This window comes from Daldinia childiae (genome assembly GCF_008694065.1).
Source record: "Daldinia childiae strain JS-1345 chromosome Unknown Scaffold2, whole genome shotgun sequence".
Lineage (NCBI taxonomy): Eukaryota > Fungi > Ascomycota > Sordariomycetes > Xylariales > Hypoxylaceae > Daldinia > Daldinia childiae.
The window spans coordinates 1,070,382-1,085,249 of record NW_022984643.1 but is presented as its reverse complement, the minus strand read 5'-3'; the positions used below and the strand labels follow the sequence as shown (position 1 = coordinate 1,085,249).

The 14,868-nt window shown below is 46.8% G+C and overlaps 7 protein-coding genes across 8 annotated transcripts; 4 read left to right on the top strand and 3 right to left on the bottom strand.

The window, feature by feature from the left end:
• Window positions 1-827: 827 nt before the first annotated feature.
• On the bottom strand, window positions 828-1,550 carry GL218_01203 (uncharacterized protein; the record flags this gene model as incomplete). The annotated part of the gene is made up of 2 exons (XM_033577660.1): window positions 828-1,253; window positions 1,353-1,550. 2 exons carry the CDS (start codon window positions 1,548-1,550, stop codon window positions 828-830), a joined length of 624 nt encoding a protein of 207 aa, XP_033438267.1.
• A 4,377-nt stretch (window positions 1,551-5,927) lies between these two features.
• Window positions 5,928-6,566, top strand: GL218_01202 (ADP-ribosylation factor-like protein 3; the record flags this gene model as incomplete). The annotated part of the gene is made up of 1 exon (XM_033577659.1): window positions 5,928-6,566. One exon carries the CDS (start codon window positions 5,928-5,930, stop codon window positions 6,564-6,566), a length of 639 nt encoding a protein of 212 aa, XP_033438268.1.
• A 163-nt stretch (window positions 6,567-6,729) lies between these two features.
• Window positions 6,730-7,662, bottom strand: GL218_01201 (Exosome complex component rrp45; the record flags this gene model as incomplete). The annotated part of the gene is made up of 2 exons (XM_033577658.1): window positions 6,730-7,441; window positions 7,499-7,662. The coding sequence occupies 2 exons, from the start codon at window positions 7,660-7,662 to the stop codon at window positions 6,730-6,732; spliced, it is 876 nt and encodes a 291-aa protein (XP_033438265.1).
• A 397-nt stretch (window positions 7,663-8,059) lies between these two features.
• On the top strand, window positions 8,060-8,961 carry GL218_01200 (Pre-mRNA-splicing factor cwc15; the record flags this gene model as incomplete). The annotated part of the gene is made up of 4 exons (XM_033577657.1): window positions 8,060-8,092; window positions 8,148-8,716; window positions 8,778-8,853; window positions 8,908-8,961. 4 exons carry the CDS (start codon window positions 8,060-8,062, stop codon window positions 8,959-8,961), a joined length of 732 nt encoding a protein of 243 aa, XP_033438266.1.
• A 640-nt stretch (window positions 8,962-9,601) lies between these two features.
• Window positions 9,602-10,898, bottom strand: GL218_01199 (3-beta-hydroxysteroid-Delta(8),Delta(7)-isomerase; the record flags this gene model as incomplete). Of its 2 annotated transcripts, XM_033577656.1 has the most annotated exons (5): window positions 9,602-9,735; window positions 9,803-10,037; window positions 10,122-10,258; window positions 10,389-10,415; window positions 10,490-10,898. In XM_033577656.1, 5 exons carry the CDS (start codon window positions 10,896-10,898, stop codon window positions 9,602-9,604), a joined length of 942 nt encoding a protein of 313 aa, XP_033438325.1. The 2 variants fall into 2 exon arrangements, with proteins under 2 accessions (XP_033438325.1, XP_033438324.1); XM_033577655.1 differs by lacking the exon at window positions 10,389-10,415.
• Window positions 10,899-11,365: 467 nt separating this feature from the next.
• GL218_01198 (uncharacterized protein) lies at window positions 11,366-12,115 on the top strand (the record flags this gene model as incomplete). The annotated part of the gene is made up of 3 exons (XM_033577654.1): window positions 11,366-11,667; window positions 11,727-11,893; window positions 11,967-12,115. The coding sequence occupies 3 exons, from the start codon at window positions 11,366-11,368 to the stop codon at window positions 12,113-12,115; spliced, it is 618 nt and encodes a 205-aa protein (XP_033438326.1).
• Window positions 12,116-14,169: 2,054 nt separating this feature from the next.
• Window positions 14,170-14,868, top strand: GL218_01197 (uncharacterized protein; the record flags this gene model as incomplete). Its single annotated transcript, XM_033577653.1, has 1 exon — window positions 14,170-14,868. The coding sequence occupies one exon, from the start codon at window positions 14,170-14,172 to the stop codon at window positions 14,866-14,868; it is 699 nt and encodes a 232-aa protein (XP_033438333.1).

The window sequence follows — 14,868 nt, the reverse complement described above, 5'->3', positions numbered from 1 at the left end:
TTTGACGGGCCAGCAGCACCTGTTAGGTACCTTCCTCGCGCGCATCGTAGCAAGAACAACGCGCACCGCGACTCACGTACCTACGTACCCACTAATCGTCCTAATCGGCGGGCACGTTAAAGGTCGTAATTGCCGACCAAACTATCACTAAGAAACAAGGCCCGGTGGTGTAGTGGTAACACACTCTGGTTTCCTGAGGCACCATAGAATGGGTTGGGTGGTGTTTACAGGTTCCTTGGATTAGAAATAGAGCCGATGATGGACTCTGGAGTGACGTAGGTTCGAATCCTGCCTGGGCCATTATTTTTTCTTTTTTGTTCTTTTCATATGGTTTTTTTTTCTTTTTTTTTTTTTCTATTCATGTTTAATGTGATTTAGGTGTTATTATACTTTCTGTCCTACCTGAATAATTTTAGCCCCTTTTTTTCTTGGGCGATTATCTGACCTTATAGTAGTACACATGGGATAAAAGGGGTAAAAGAGGAGGATGCTACTACACCAGTTATAATTTTATTACTAGAATACCTAGCCAATGCAGAGTGATTCGTGCGCAACGACACATTAAACCTCTGCTCTTAAAGGGCGAAAATAAAAGACCCCATTCCTTGTTCGTAATGCCATGCTATAAACGTCCTCGAACCACCGTACAGGAAACATAACCTATTTTGCCTTGCTTTTGTGACTCCGTTACCTTTTGTATGCGCTGGATACCAATTGCAACCATGCTGCACCATCAACATACTTGGTGTTTATATCCAGGTAGGCGAGACTTCTAATTCTAACACCCATTGGCGCTCACTCGTAGCCTTTCTAGACAACTTTACCTATCAATCGCTCGCATATTCGTCCTCGGTTTTCACTCGTCTTCTAGTAAGGAACTCGCGTAAGAGATGCTCCAGGCCTAGGCGGTCGTCCTCGGACATTAGGATATACGCGGAGCCGTAGCACACGACGCGGACGGATTCGAGGTCGCGCAGCTGGAGCAGCTCGGGTAGCCCGAGAGCCTGCGTTATGTGGATTGTCGGCCGCAGGAAATACCGTCGGAATATGGTCTCCTGGCTGGTGAGGAATCGCGTTGTGAAGTCCCCGATCACGGCCGTTAGACGCCGTAGCGGCAGTTGGCTTAGCGCGACGAAGGCCTCGTCAGACATGTGCCCGGCCCAGAAGAATTTGATGCGCTCTAGAGAGTCGGAGAGTATGTTGTTGGTCGATATGTGGTAGAGGATGCTGCAGGTGCACTGGAAGACGAAGGTCTGTGTGTGTGTGGTGCGAGGTTAGCGTCTAGCTTGCGGCTTGCGGTTTGGGGAGGAGAAAGGAGGAAGGGGGAAGAAAGCTAGCTAGCTGTGGCATACCATTTTGCTATACATGCAAGTGAGGACCTCGTGGCTGAAGAACTTGGAAGTGTAGGCTAGATTAATGTCGATAATCGTATCCCGAGTTCTGAGCCTTTGTGCATAGGATAATGCATTGCAGCTACAGCCACGATAATAGTATCCTCGGCGGCCAAGGTCGGCGGAATGGGGGTCCATGTCTGGGGGAGGGGGGACCATGTTTGCGGGAGGGGGGACTGTAAGAATGCGAGAGCCTTCCTGGTATAGGTAATACCAGTAGATGCGGCAGCGAATATCTCGATGAAGGCTTTGGAATTTACATTCCCTGGGCTCTGGGGTTTCGGCCGCTTCTCGGTATTAGTATTGTATTGAGTGAAAGCAATAGGAGTAGTTGTAAGTACCACTTACATTCCACGAATCGTGATAGGTCTATGTCCATGTCCATGGTGGCGATGATTAGATCAAACTGGGTTGGTTATATATAGCTCAGCGTCTGGCTCTGCGGTTGAGGTTCTTGGTATAGACAATATCGACGAAGTTCTGGGTAACTTTTCAGCTCTGTTAAGTTGGGTGCTTCGAGGAAGCAATAGGTAATGCGAGAGATGCCGGGGCGTACTTGAAGCTTGAACTTATCAAGCATAGAGAAGGTAGTTGCGGACATGATGGATGGCTCTTTCGTCAGGCAGAAATAGTGCATGCATGCAATAATAGTACGACTTGGAGAATAGTAAGTAGATAGGCAAGGGCAAAGGTGGAAAGGAAGGAGGGTTGATTAAAAAGAAAAAGGAAATTCTAAAAGAATTCTATTAAAAAAAAAGAATTTACAAAAAAGCTCAGTCCCAGATTCGAACCCCCTCGGATAGGGGCAGGGGATTCGAATCAGAGACCTACGAAAAACCGGCTTCGTTTGGCATCTGCTGTCAAGTCACATTCTTTTTTTTGGGAAGAATGGTCCAGCATAAGACACCACAGTGGGGTTTTCTCTAACCTCAAGTCGCCCAGGCGAGGGGCGTCGGTTGAAAGTTGGTTTGCAGTTAGGATATATAACCTTTATTTCATGGGTAGGTACTTTGGCAGATGTATCTCGTTGCCTGGGTTTCTGCCACCTGAGAGGTCAGGTGCAGCGGCAACAAGGTGCGTGATGGTTAGTAGATGGCGGCTGGTACTGTTATAAGTGTACCAGTGTACCTAAACTAGGTACTTAAGTATATACGTACACGGCATCAATACCATAGATGAGAATTGTTAACTTTAATATCTACCTCCTAGGTATATAAACACTCAGCCATGACCGCTACGCTGAGTGTTATTCGTAATTCATAAACCGCTTCCAATCATTACCCGCCCCAATACCTCCAATATACCCCCCAAACCCTGTTTTGCCTCATTACTCTCATCATCATTCCAAACTCCTCATAATACCCCCAACCTATCCTATTCATTCGTCTCTCATCTCGCAATGCATTCCCCTCCAAGCACACCCGCGGACGCCGAACCGAGCCCAGCAAATGCAACCATGCCCCAAGCTACAGCCCCAGAGTCCCAATCTGACTCGGTAGCCGGTAAGAGGTCCGACTCCACAGAGGATCTAGGCGAGAACATGGTAGGTCGATATGCTTTTTCGTCTTCGTGTTTCTTAGACACCCTTGCCCGTCCTCGTCTTCGCCCGGGAGTCACAGTTCCATCCTCACTAGGTGTGCACGAGCTCGCAACACTTCCTATTCTAGACACGCTTCCTACTCTTGAAGTGTCTCTTACTCTTGACGTATTTCTTACTCTCGAATCATTTCTCACCCTCGACAAATTTCTTATTCTTGATGAACTTCTTACATTGGATTCGCTCCTTAGTCTTGACGCATTTCTTAACCTTGACGAACTCCTTAGTCCCGGTAGGCCCGGTCTACTCTGACTTCTAAGAGTCATCGAATGTTCCGATGTGCGATATTCGGGATAGTCGTAACTCCCTCTAGTGGGTGTATAAGGACTATAAGGCATACGAGGCATACGGAAGATCTTATCCTCGACGACGCGCCTAGCTCTGAGACGGAATTTGAAAGTCGGAACAGCTGATGCGATAATGTCTTGTACGCTTATAGCACGTACAGCAGCCCACAGACCAAGGCTAATCGTGCAGACTAGAACATCGCATCCAACAGCGTTTACGGCAGGGTGGTCGTAGAGGGAACCTAAAACTTTGCCAAATGCCGTAGTACTGCGTTCCCAATTGGTGCGCTCTTCGATATTCCAGGGGAGGAAGATACTATGGCGATGATGATGGGAGTCGGGAATATTGTAGCAGAGCCCTTCAATGCTAGACTTTGCGTGTAATGCAAAAGACACAACGGAAATGGTCCGAAATATTGTCTTGAACGAGTCATAAGCGTCGTGAGGGTGTAAGTAGACGGTACCCCAGCTTACCGGCGCAATTGCCGGCAATATAAGGGGTAAGAAAGTCGACGCTCGACCGAGATGGACCACATTTACAAACGAATGTGTGTCCGCAGCATAAGGAAGTAGAAATATTGAAAGATAATTCAAGGCTAATACTGTGAAGAGTATGCGAGGGCGCAAATGCCAATTCTTTGGTTTTGGAGCAATGACTTTGTCGCGGATCCAAATTAACGTCGAAAGGACAGGTACGACTGGTATCTCAAAATTCTCGCTTCCTGGAGGTAATGGCGAAGGGGTTAAGAGAAGAGCAACGTAGAATAGATTCTGCGCAAACGACAGGCTGACAAGGTGAGCTAAGATCAGAAACGAAGCTGTCAGGGGGATATTTCGTCGTCGCCCCTCGATCGATAATAACATGCTAAACGCTACTGTTGCGAGATCAATCTGTTGCCCCCACCAAAAGCGACGGGCTTTCTCGGCGACAATCTCCAGCGCATCGTAGAAGATGGGAGTGTCACTCAACCACTGGGTGATATAAAGGGAGTTCGATCTTCTCAAGTCCCGAGGTGTAAGGACAAGTTTCTCAGCGAGGATATAGCTATATGTACATTAGACACTGAGATAACGTATAGAATTAGAGTAATAAGTAAATACCGTTCTCGTTGGTTGACACCATGCTCATGCGCCCATGTCTTATACGACAAGACAGCAGACGCCACAGAGTTATAAGTGGCCAAAGAAAAAGCCACGGCAGCAAGTCCTAAAAAGATAGGAACTAGTTTCCTGCGCTGCGCGTAACGTGATCGTGTGTCTTGAGCTGGACCTAAGGACTTATACGATGCATAGAGCCCAACAACGATTGCATACGTCAAGTAAACTATCGCCGTAATATAGGTACCAACCACCGCCAGCGGAGTATACCTGAAATCAACATCATTAACTAGTCGGCTCATAAATAAACAGGGCTTAACAACCTATACATACCTCACCGGATGCTGGAACGGCACAGGAGACATAATGAAGCCAATACTTGAAGAGTGAAGCTAAGTAATTACACGTAACCGCAACCGCAACCGCAACCGTAACCGTAACCGTAGCCGAAGGACTTGTAAGAGAGCTTACAAGGGTTGAAGTGGCATCTCTGTGCATCTCTATAGGTTGTCGCTTCGTGGCTGGGAGCTAGAGAAGCTCGGGGAAACAACCGCGCAGAAATTAATTGAGTTAATATGACGCCATGTTTTTTATTGCTATTGGATGAGAAAATCGAGAGGTTTCAACAAGAAACAATCCTGCGCAGGAAGTCGAAAAGCAACATTACATACCCCGCGTAAGTATTTTGTTCGTATAGCTGAATAATATAGCGTATATGAATAAACCGTATCAATGGAATGAACAAGACTGAAAAAGGTATAAGTCAGGGTAACTAACTATAGGTTAGTAATTTTATGAGATGTTATATTCCGTTATAGTTTCACCAACCGTAGCGAGAATGGGTCGGTTTATGAAGGTTTTTATAATCTTTATGCGCTGCTTTGCTGTATGAAAATTTTTTGTGAAGTGTATATGCCTAATGACGATGGCTGTTGTTGTTCCTTCGTTGGGTGCTGATGTGTCACTTTCAATAATAGTTTAGCTTGATATACTCTCTCAACACCAGCTCATCTCTTATAACTCATCACATACCTAAGATATATCATTCCATGTCATTGAATGCATATTTTCTAACTACTTGAACTATCATAATACTTAATTTTGCAAACGAATATCTTGAAATAATTTAGTATTGATATTTTTTAAGACTTATAATATTACCTTTCCGTGTAACTATATGTTATGTCATGTAGGTACCTAACCTACCGAATGTATGCATCACAAGCCTCTATTCTGCAGGTACAGCGTACCTACCTATACTTATCCAGCCAATGATACCCCGCAGCCGCGCGCTTAGTTCATTCAGACTATACCTAGCTATCTAACCCATATAGGATTAGCCTAAATGTCATATCACAGTACCTAATGTACTCAGGTATTCCGTACTCGTAATTTCGACATTACAGGCAATCATTCCAACCCGAATCACACGACGCATCATTGGCCAGCCCTTCTGAAACATTACCTCAAAGCTCTCCCCGCGGGCTAACGTTTGCTTTCCCACTTAATCTAATCTAACCCATTCCGACTCGACTCAAATAAACCACCCGCGCCATGTACCATCTCGCCAAGTCGCTGTATCTGCTCGCGCGGCGGCAGGAGGAATACTCTGTGATCCTCCTGGGGCTGGACAATGCGGGCAAGACGACATTCCACGAGCAGGCCAAATCGCTCTTCCTAGCCGAGCACCCAGACCCCAAGCTCAAGACCGTGCCGACCGTAGGCCAGAACGTGTCCACTCTCACCCTGCCCGACATGTACCTCAAGATTTGGGACGTGGGCGGCCAGATGACCCTTCGCAAGCTGTGGCAGAGCTACTACGCCAGCTGCCACGCCATCGTCTTCATCATCGACAGCACCGATATCGGGGACGGATCACTCGAGCACGACGGTTCCGGCCGCCTTGATGAGTGTCGCCTCGTGCTCGAGGATGTGCTGCAGAATTCCGAGACGGAGGGCGTGCCGCTTTTGATATTGGCGAATAAGCAGGATCGCGAGGATTGCGTCGAGGTCGTGCGCATAAAGGAGGGCTTGGTGAAGAAGGTGTTCGAGGGCGAGAAGGCGTCGAGTATACGCGATTCCCGGGTGCTGCCGGTGAGCGCTCTGACGGGCACAGGTGTGAGGGAAGCGATTGATTGGGTTAGGTCGAGGGTTAAATGGAATAAAGAGTCAAGACCGCCAGTGATGCGGTGAGGGAAGGGAAAGGCTCTACGTAACGTTGTGATATTCAGGTAAAGTGGCCTTTGGTTGGTTTGTATTCAGCGTCATGGAACAGGCGTACTAGGATGGGAGTTATCATTGAGTTCATCATGGGTATCTTTATTTTTGGGTCATCTGTGGGAGTAGCCCCCGTCTGCTATCTCTCGTTCTCCGCGGACAATTCTGCCAGGAGTCCGCCTTTGTTCCTCCGCTTCGAGTCCTCGGCTAGCTTCTGATCTAATAACGTCGAGAACTCCTTGACCTTGTTGAGAGCGACGGCTGTGCACTGGAGCAGCGTGGCCGCCTCTACAGGGGTGCCACCCAGCTTTGCGATTTGGCATATTTCCCCGTGTCTGTTGAGACTGATCGTGCAGCTAGACACCCTCAATTGTTCCTCCAGGAGATTTGCGTCCAATAATGTGATCTCTCCTTCATAAAAGCTAAATGTAACGCAAAACGGCGAATGCAGCCAGCTCAATGGCACAGGTTCTCGTTCGGCGGGAGTATATACAGTTAAATTCCCTCCTTCCATGCTTGTATCTGGTTTCCTGAAGTGGCGCAATGCTGCTACTACCGCGAAACATGAGGCGTCGATTAGATTACCATCGTGTGAGAGCACATGTAGGTCAACTCTTATAGACCAACATTTTTGCCCGGCGACGAGGCACAACGACTCGGTATCGAGAGCATTCGATCGGCGGACGGTCTTTTCAAGCAGTCTCGATAATAGAACTTCTGTTTCTGTCGGTCGATTAACTTCGAAAGCGGGCGATGCCATGGGGCTAAGTTCTGTCGTGATAGTGAAGATGCCGTCGAAGGGTCGGTCCGTGTAAGGTGTTGTGACTTCGGCCGAGACCTTGACAAGTATCCTAGTTACGTTGGCGTTATTATAGAGAATTTAGGTGTATATAAAGTATATAAACTACCTTGTCTTTCCAAGAGTTACATCTGCAACTCCGTATTGGTCACCAAACTTAAGCTCGAGCTTTCGATATTGGTCGAAGGCGCGGCCGTCGATGCGCAGGCCTTCTTGTAACGCCTGCACGACGAAAGTGCGCTCATTGAGTGAAGGTTCAGCCTCTCGAGGCATAGTGAAAGGGAAGATTATAAGTAAAATGTATAATTGATCTTGTTTCACCTCATTATTTGTACCGATTTAAATACCTACTTAATGTAGCAGCAACTTCAGAGAGATAGTGGGGTGTTTGGTTCTTGTGCATATTCATGATTGAGAGCTTCAAAATTCCAATAGAAATTCTGCCGGGCGGTGATCATACAAAATATGTACTTAGCCCATGCAAGATCGGGTCTTGGGACAGTTAAATGCCGACTCTGCAGCTAATCCTTTTATTAGTGGGACCGCGCATTGGAACTGGAGCCTCAACCTCCAAGTACCTGTAACAAACAACACTTAAAAGCTTCACGTACTTTTTCATCTACAACTTCTCATTAATAGTAACGGGGTTGATATCATAATATAATCGAAGATGACTACAGCACATAGACCTACTTTCGACCCGGTATATTTAACTTTTTCTTAGCTATAATTAAATAATTGCTAATTGTATATATTAGGCACGTGGAAAGGAGGCTCTTCGAGGACCGGCCTACCACCAACGGCTCCTACCTGCTCATACCCAGCTCAAATTCAGACAACCCGGACAAGGAGGAGATGCCGACCAGCCCCGCGACCTACGAACCGAGCTTCTCGCCGCCGAAGCCGCCCACTTCGCGAAGCAAAACGGCGGCGCGCTTCCCGATGTCGCCGGGGAAACCAACGAGGCGGCACCCGCAACCAACAATGCTTCGAAGCGACCGTTAGCGTTGAATTCGGGATCAAATGGGGATGGTGAAGGCGAGGAAGACCCAGAGGCGAAACGGCGGCGCATATTAGAAGAGTCCCGAGATGTAGATGCGGATTCGGATTCAGAACAAGATGAAGATGATAGCGAAGAGGACAGCGACGACGATGAGGATGAAGAAGCGGAGCTACAGCGCGAGCTCGAGAAGATTAGACGCGAGCGAGCTGAGAAACGCGAGAAGGAGGAACGCGAAAAGGCTGCAGCTGAAGAAGCCGAACGAGAGCGGGATATTGCGCTGGGCAACCCGTTGCTAAATCCCAAGAACTTCAACATGAAGCGGAGGTATATTAAATGTCCACGAGAACCTATTTATTGTAGCATTGTGCTAATTGACCTATTACAGGTGGGACGATGATGTCGTCTTCAAGAACCAAGCGAGAGGAACGGAGGACAAAGGCAAGAGAAAGGAGTTCATCAACGTAGGTCTTAAAAACTTGTTTCATTTCGTTGCTGATAACTGACATTGTATATAGGATCTCCTGCGGTCCGATTTCCACAAGCGGTTTATGAACAAATACGTGAGATGAGATGTATATTACGCGATGATACCAACCCACGAACTTATACTATGGCGAAAGAAATTATTACTACTAATAGAGATTCATTCTGAAAGAGATTTCTTCTTTTTTTTTTTTATGAATAAAAGAAGAGAATCGTGAGAGAAAATTACGCACCCCGGCTTTCAGCGATTTATAATCTTGGAGCCCTACCTTCCTAGTGCATATAGTAATAGTTTAGTGTGCGACGCAACGTTGGGGATTTCTGCATGTTGCTCATCTAGCTATTGATGATCGGAATACCTACCTAGGGTATAAGAAGTGATACTTTGGTACTCTTTCTTCTGCCTCATTTTCTATCCACCCACAGCATTGACTACGGGGATCCAGTAACAGTATTCATGACGTCCCAGCTCACTACAATGAAGCACCTTAGAACTGGAGTAGGCTAGCGCAGTTAAACGCCAACATACTATATCAATATTCATAAACAAAACTCAATCACATCTATTTGGTTTAATTTTATGCTAATTTGTTGGACGAGAAGTACATTAAACTACATAAAATCCGCCCAAAAAAAAACCTTATAAGAACGTAGCAATTTACACGCTGAGGCTCGGTACTTTATAAAACGATTCGTTGGTCACTTTTAACCCAATTACTACCCAATTCACCTCGTCTTTTTAGGCTCGGAAACGCCGTTTACCCCGCCCTGTCTACGATGATAAGCATTTAGAGTGACATCTACCTTTTCCAAGGCTCCTATCGCCGCAGTTATAGTTCTAACGCTATCATATAAGAGAACTGACGAATAGGGTTAGCCATGACGTTTAATTTGACTCATAAAGAAGCCTTTGGTTTGAGAACTGACCTGCCGGGATGATGGCCCATGGTAAGTTAAACCCAACGAAGTAAACCCAAAAGTATAAGGCCTCGGGCCGGCTGTGGGAACGGCCCGTGAAGTAAATCTCGGAGAGGCTTGTAACGTAATATAAAGCTACGCCGTATAAGTGTGCTATACACGCGACAATGCGAAGCGCATGTCGAGTGGGGCTCCCTCGGACGATAGCAACGGCGTTGGCGAAGCAGAGAGGTCCCAGGATAAACTGTCACCTATAATGAGCATTCATTTTCATACCATAACGTTTGTACGCCGAAGCCCGGTCAGGCTAGCTTGGGTTGCTACTCACCATCGTAAGACTCTCAATACTCAGAATGAAGAAATCGGACGTTAGGTAACGTGAGTCCGACAGCGCGTACTCCTTCCATAGCTGGGCGAATACATTTTGTGACGACGCAACGGTAGCGTGATTGAAGACGAAATATCCTTGTAAAGATAGACTTAGTTAAATGATCCTTAAAATATAAAAATCGTGTTGTGCACGCGGATTCTTTCTATCGTTTGCATATAGACTGAGACCAGATCGTTGTGCAGTGACGTAAAGTAATAAACTCACCTTCAAAAAAGCAGTGCAAACAACCATCTATAAATTCCAGTCAAGTCAGTAAACAAGAGACCCGGTTAAACACAAGAGCGTGGGTTCAGTAAGCAACTTACTCAGAATAAACCAGCAAAACCGAATCAAATTGGTTTTTGTCAATTTTGGGTTTACCCTTAATGCTATCGCGGAAGCCCCTAAGAGTGCAAATACTACCATGCCACTCAGTGACGCTAACAGCACAGGAACAGATGCTTCATTAGACGCGTAACCCGGGATAGTCACACCCAAGGGATGGTACGGATGTAAAGGCTCGAAGTTTACCTCAACCTCAGGCGCGATAATCTCGGGTGTGGCGATTTCGGGCGTAGGCACGGACACGGGCTCCTCTAACACAGGTTCCAACGCGGGTTCTTCCACAGGCTCAAACACGGGCTCGAACACGGGCTCAAGCTCAGGTTCGGTCGCGGGGGAGGCATCTCTGCCTAATAACGACCGCCAGTCGATGTTTAAAAGCACCCCTGCCATGGTCGGAAGTGTTGGCTGTATTGATATAAGGTAATTATCCGGTTGATCGAATGCAGGAACCACCAATTTAGAGATGCTTATGTATGGAAGCCTTGTTTTTTTCAGGGGTGATGTTTGTTGATAATATTGCTTGGCGTTGGAATGACATACCATAAGCGTCATCGGCTCCGAAATCCAGCTAGTCGGGGGGTTCAATCCTCAGTCTTCTATGTATAAAATGAAGCTTCTTCTACCTACTAATGTCTGGCGCATTTTGTCAGCCTCTAACTACTAGAATGCAGGTATATATCTCACTAACCTTGTAATCAGTATTTATTTATTTTTTATTTTCTAAAAAAAAAAACAAAAAAAACAAACAAGGTTGATCCCCATAGGTTTTAGGACGAATAATACCATCGCCTAAATTCGGTCCGTGCCAAGATATAACACCGTGCAGTTACACAAGCACAAAGTACAAATTAGGTGAAATGACAGCCCTCATTGAAGTCTCATTGTCATGGCTTTTTAAGAACGCAAAGGGCCACGATGCGAAAAGCTTCTTCAAGGGACCTGCCTTCTCCGACTTTCAGGAGAAGCAGGAGATCACCGTTACAGCGCCGGAATGCGGCCCCACTAACTCGGTGCTCGGTGTCGAGTATACGCACGACGGAATAGGCAAGTTCCCTGCTTTGCGGTGGGAGGCGCCTTCGCATATTGCAGACCAAGTGAAAGAGTGGTTACTAGTTTCGGAGGATCCAGATGCGCCTTTGCCAACGCCTATCTGCCACGGGTGAGTGTTTAAGTAAATCTATATGGTCTTAGCAGGAAACTAAGACTGAATTATAACAGCATCTACGGAGGCATCCCACCTACGAAGACAAGTGTTGAACCCGCCGACTTCGAAGTAGAAGATCCTAGCAATGCGCTTCTCAAAGGCGGGTTCCATTATGGACGGTCGAGAAACGGCAGCGTTTACATCGCGCCTCGGCCACTATTAAATCACGGACCACATAGATGTAAGGTTCCGGGGTTCTCATTCCGCTCATCTAAATACCTCTTAGACGTAACTTCAAGACTAACTTCTCGTAGATTTCTTCGAGATCATAGCATTAAAAGAACCGCTAGATCCTAGCTTGTTAACTGCGACAACGACGAGAGAGCAGATCGGCAAGGCTATCGTAGGGAAGATTCTAGGATGGGGAATGTGGGTAGGAATCGCGGAAAGAAAATGGGAGTAGAGGAGACATTTTCCCTCTTTCAGTTTAATTGATTACCTTATGATGAACTTAAAGCTCATTTATATGGGTCATCTTAAGATATGAGATTCAAGTAGGTACTTTCCAATATGATGTATGTAGCTGACAAGATGTAAGAAGAAAGACTGGAAGGTGCCTAGATACCTAATGTAGGTAGGTACATGTAGGTATAATATAAGAGGTAGGTACTCTCGTACTAGTTATGTGTAGAAAGAACGGATGATTAGGTGGATACATCTATAAATAATGGCAAGGATCGGCACCGAATTGTTGCCGAAGCGTGGATTGGCGTTAAATCTTAAGCCCTCTTATATCCGTCTTTCGGATTCTTTATGTATAAACCTGTAGCCGGTCGGCTATCTATCTTGTGGCCTCATTGATCTTTCTCGTCCGACAGCGACGCCATTTTAATAATTTTTCGGGCCCGGTAGATGTGACATAGTGTTACCGGAGCCGTAAAAACATCCGCGCCAATGCCGGAAACCAATGAAGAAACACAGCCGCTTCATGCGATGTCTAGTCGAATAAAGCGAAATACGGCTTGCACCAGCTGCCGAGATGCGAAGGTATGTCCTAGCCCTTGCTTGACTTGAACTTTTTAGGTATGTTAATCTTTCTCATAGGTCCGCTGCAACCCCAGCCATAACCCAGCTCAACCGTGCCAGCGCTGTGCCAAGCTTCACTTGACGTGTGTCGTAGATAAGACTCATAAGAGAGTGAGCCGAAAAAGGTAACCATATTCTCCTTATTCCATATCGGCTTACTAAATAGAACAATAGTAAGTTAGACGAGCTAGTCCAGGAAATACAATCTATCAAGCAGAGTGTTAGTGGACAATCAACTTCGCTGCCAAGCCAAACGACAGGATTCTCTCCGCAGAATGAGGTCCTCACACCTCTTAAAGAGTCGGTTCCACCACGCTTAGGAGTTCCATCACCAATAAGCGTCTCTGCAGACGTAGAAGGCAGAGCCCCTGCTATAGTAGCTACAACAATTAGCACCACAATTGCTCCCTCCTCAGTAATACATACTCCCACCAGTATACCGCTCATACAGGGCCCGGCCGCTGAGCCCATACTTCCTAGAGCTCTTGGATCACAGCCATTTTCTGGTGAAGATGTTGAATATTATTTTCAAAAGTGAGTACATTGCCACCACGGATCGTAAAAAAAAAAGTGTGTATCTCTAATACATGATACCTAGATATTTTGAACATTACCATCCCTACATGCCAGTCGTACGGCACAAGGACCCAAATAAATGCTACGATACTAGTCCGTTGCTTTTTTGGACTATCATCTACATAGCGACACGCCGCTACGCTAAAAACTCAACCATATTTCCCTTCATGATAGATTCTATTAAGCGGGATGCATATTCAGCCATTGCTAATCCGCCCCTCCCCTTACCTTCAATAAATGCCCTCATCTTGCTTTGCACCTGGATCTTCCCAGAGGTACGGTTCGTGAACGATCCGTGCGCACTATTTTCGAGCATTTGCATGAGTGCAACTGCTCAACTGGGAATTCATTGTGGGAAAGGGGCTCATCCGGAATATAGCCATGGCGTCTTCCAGAACAACTTCACAGACGAAGAAGCCTCGTTTACGTGGGCTGGATATAATATAGTCTCTCAAAGGGTGTCTTCATTCTTAGGTCTCCCGCCTCTAGGCTGCCTATTCAATCAGACCATTCAGAATGTCATCGATGGCAGGATACCGTTTCAAGTTCCTTCCAACTTTCGTATTCTCCTCGAATGCCAGAAATTCTGTAATCATGTTAGTAAAACTATGTCGGTCAGCCTAGAAGATGCACGAGGGGTTTCGGCAAAGCTGGTTCAGCTGCTCGAAGACGAGTGGAACGCCGTAAGAGGACTTATATGCTCTGAACGCGCAGGTATGTATCTCATCTCCAACAAAGTCCCAAGAGTGCGCGTAGGACACAACTATATCATTATATTCTAGAAATTAACTGTATATAGGCGACCTCGATCGATTCAACGCGTTGCTAGTACAGCTAGAAATACAAACGTACTATATGATGCCGCTTCCGGGCTACAACCCGGACGCATTAAAACGCAATATACTACGAACATATAATACAGCACAGGTTGTGATCCACGAGTCCCTCGAACTAGACAATAAAGTGCAGTTCTTACGGCATATACCACACTTCCATCTCCGGGCGCTCGCGGCTGCAGGATGCATCGTATACCGAGTTCTACGGTCATCATATATGTCATTCATCGACCGTAAAGCCGCCGAGCGGTCGGCAGCCGACATCATCACTGCGGCCCGGCGTGCTAGTATTATGGAATCCGACTTGCCTATGCGCCTAGGAAACCTCCTCGAGTCCTGGTCTGACTGGCTGCTGGCGCATGGGGACCCCGCCGCCACTCAACCGCAACCGCAACAATACCCACAACTACAGTGGAGCGAGGAGCCCGTGTCGGCGTTCTCGCACCGCCTCAGTGCCAGCGTAACTTTCGACTGCATGACCCGCTGGAAAAGTGATCAGCGCCATAACGCCCTCCGCTGCAAGTGCCAGCCATCTGGTGCCTCTGGCACTTCTGGTACTACTCCAGCACCGGGTGCTACTGGTGGTACGAACGGCTGTGAAACGCCGGCTACTATGGCAGGAAGCGCCGATGCCCTGCAGAATATAGATTGGACATTCATGGATGACTTCGATTGGAGCTTTGAGCCTGTGATGCCGGTGCTGACGGCACCGACGTGA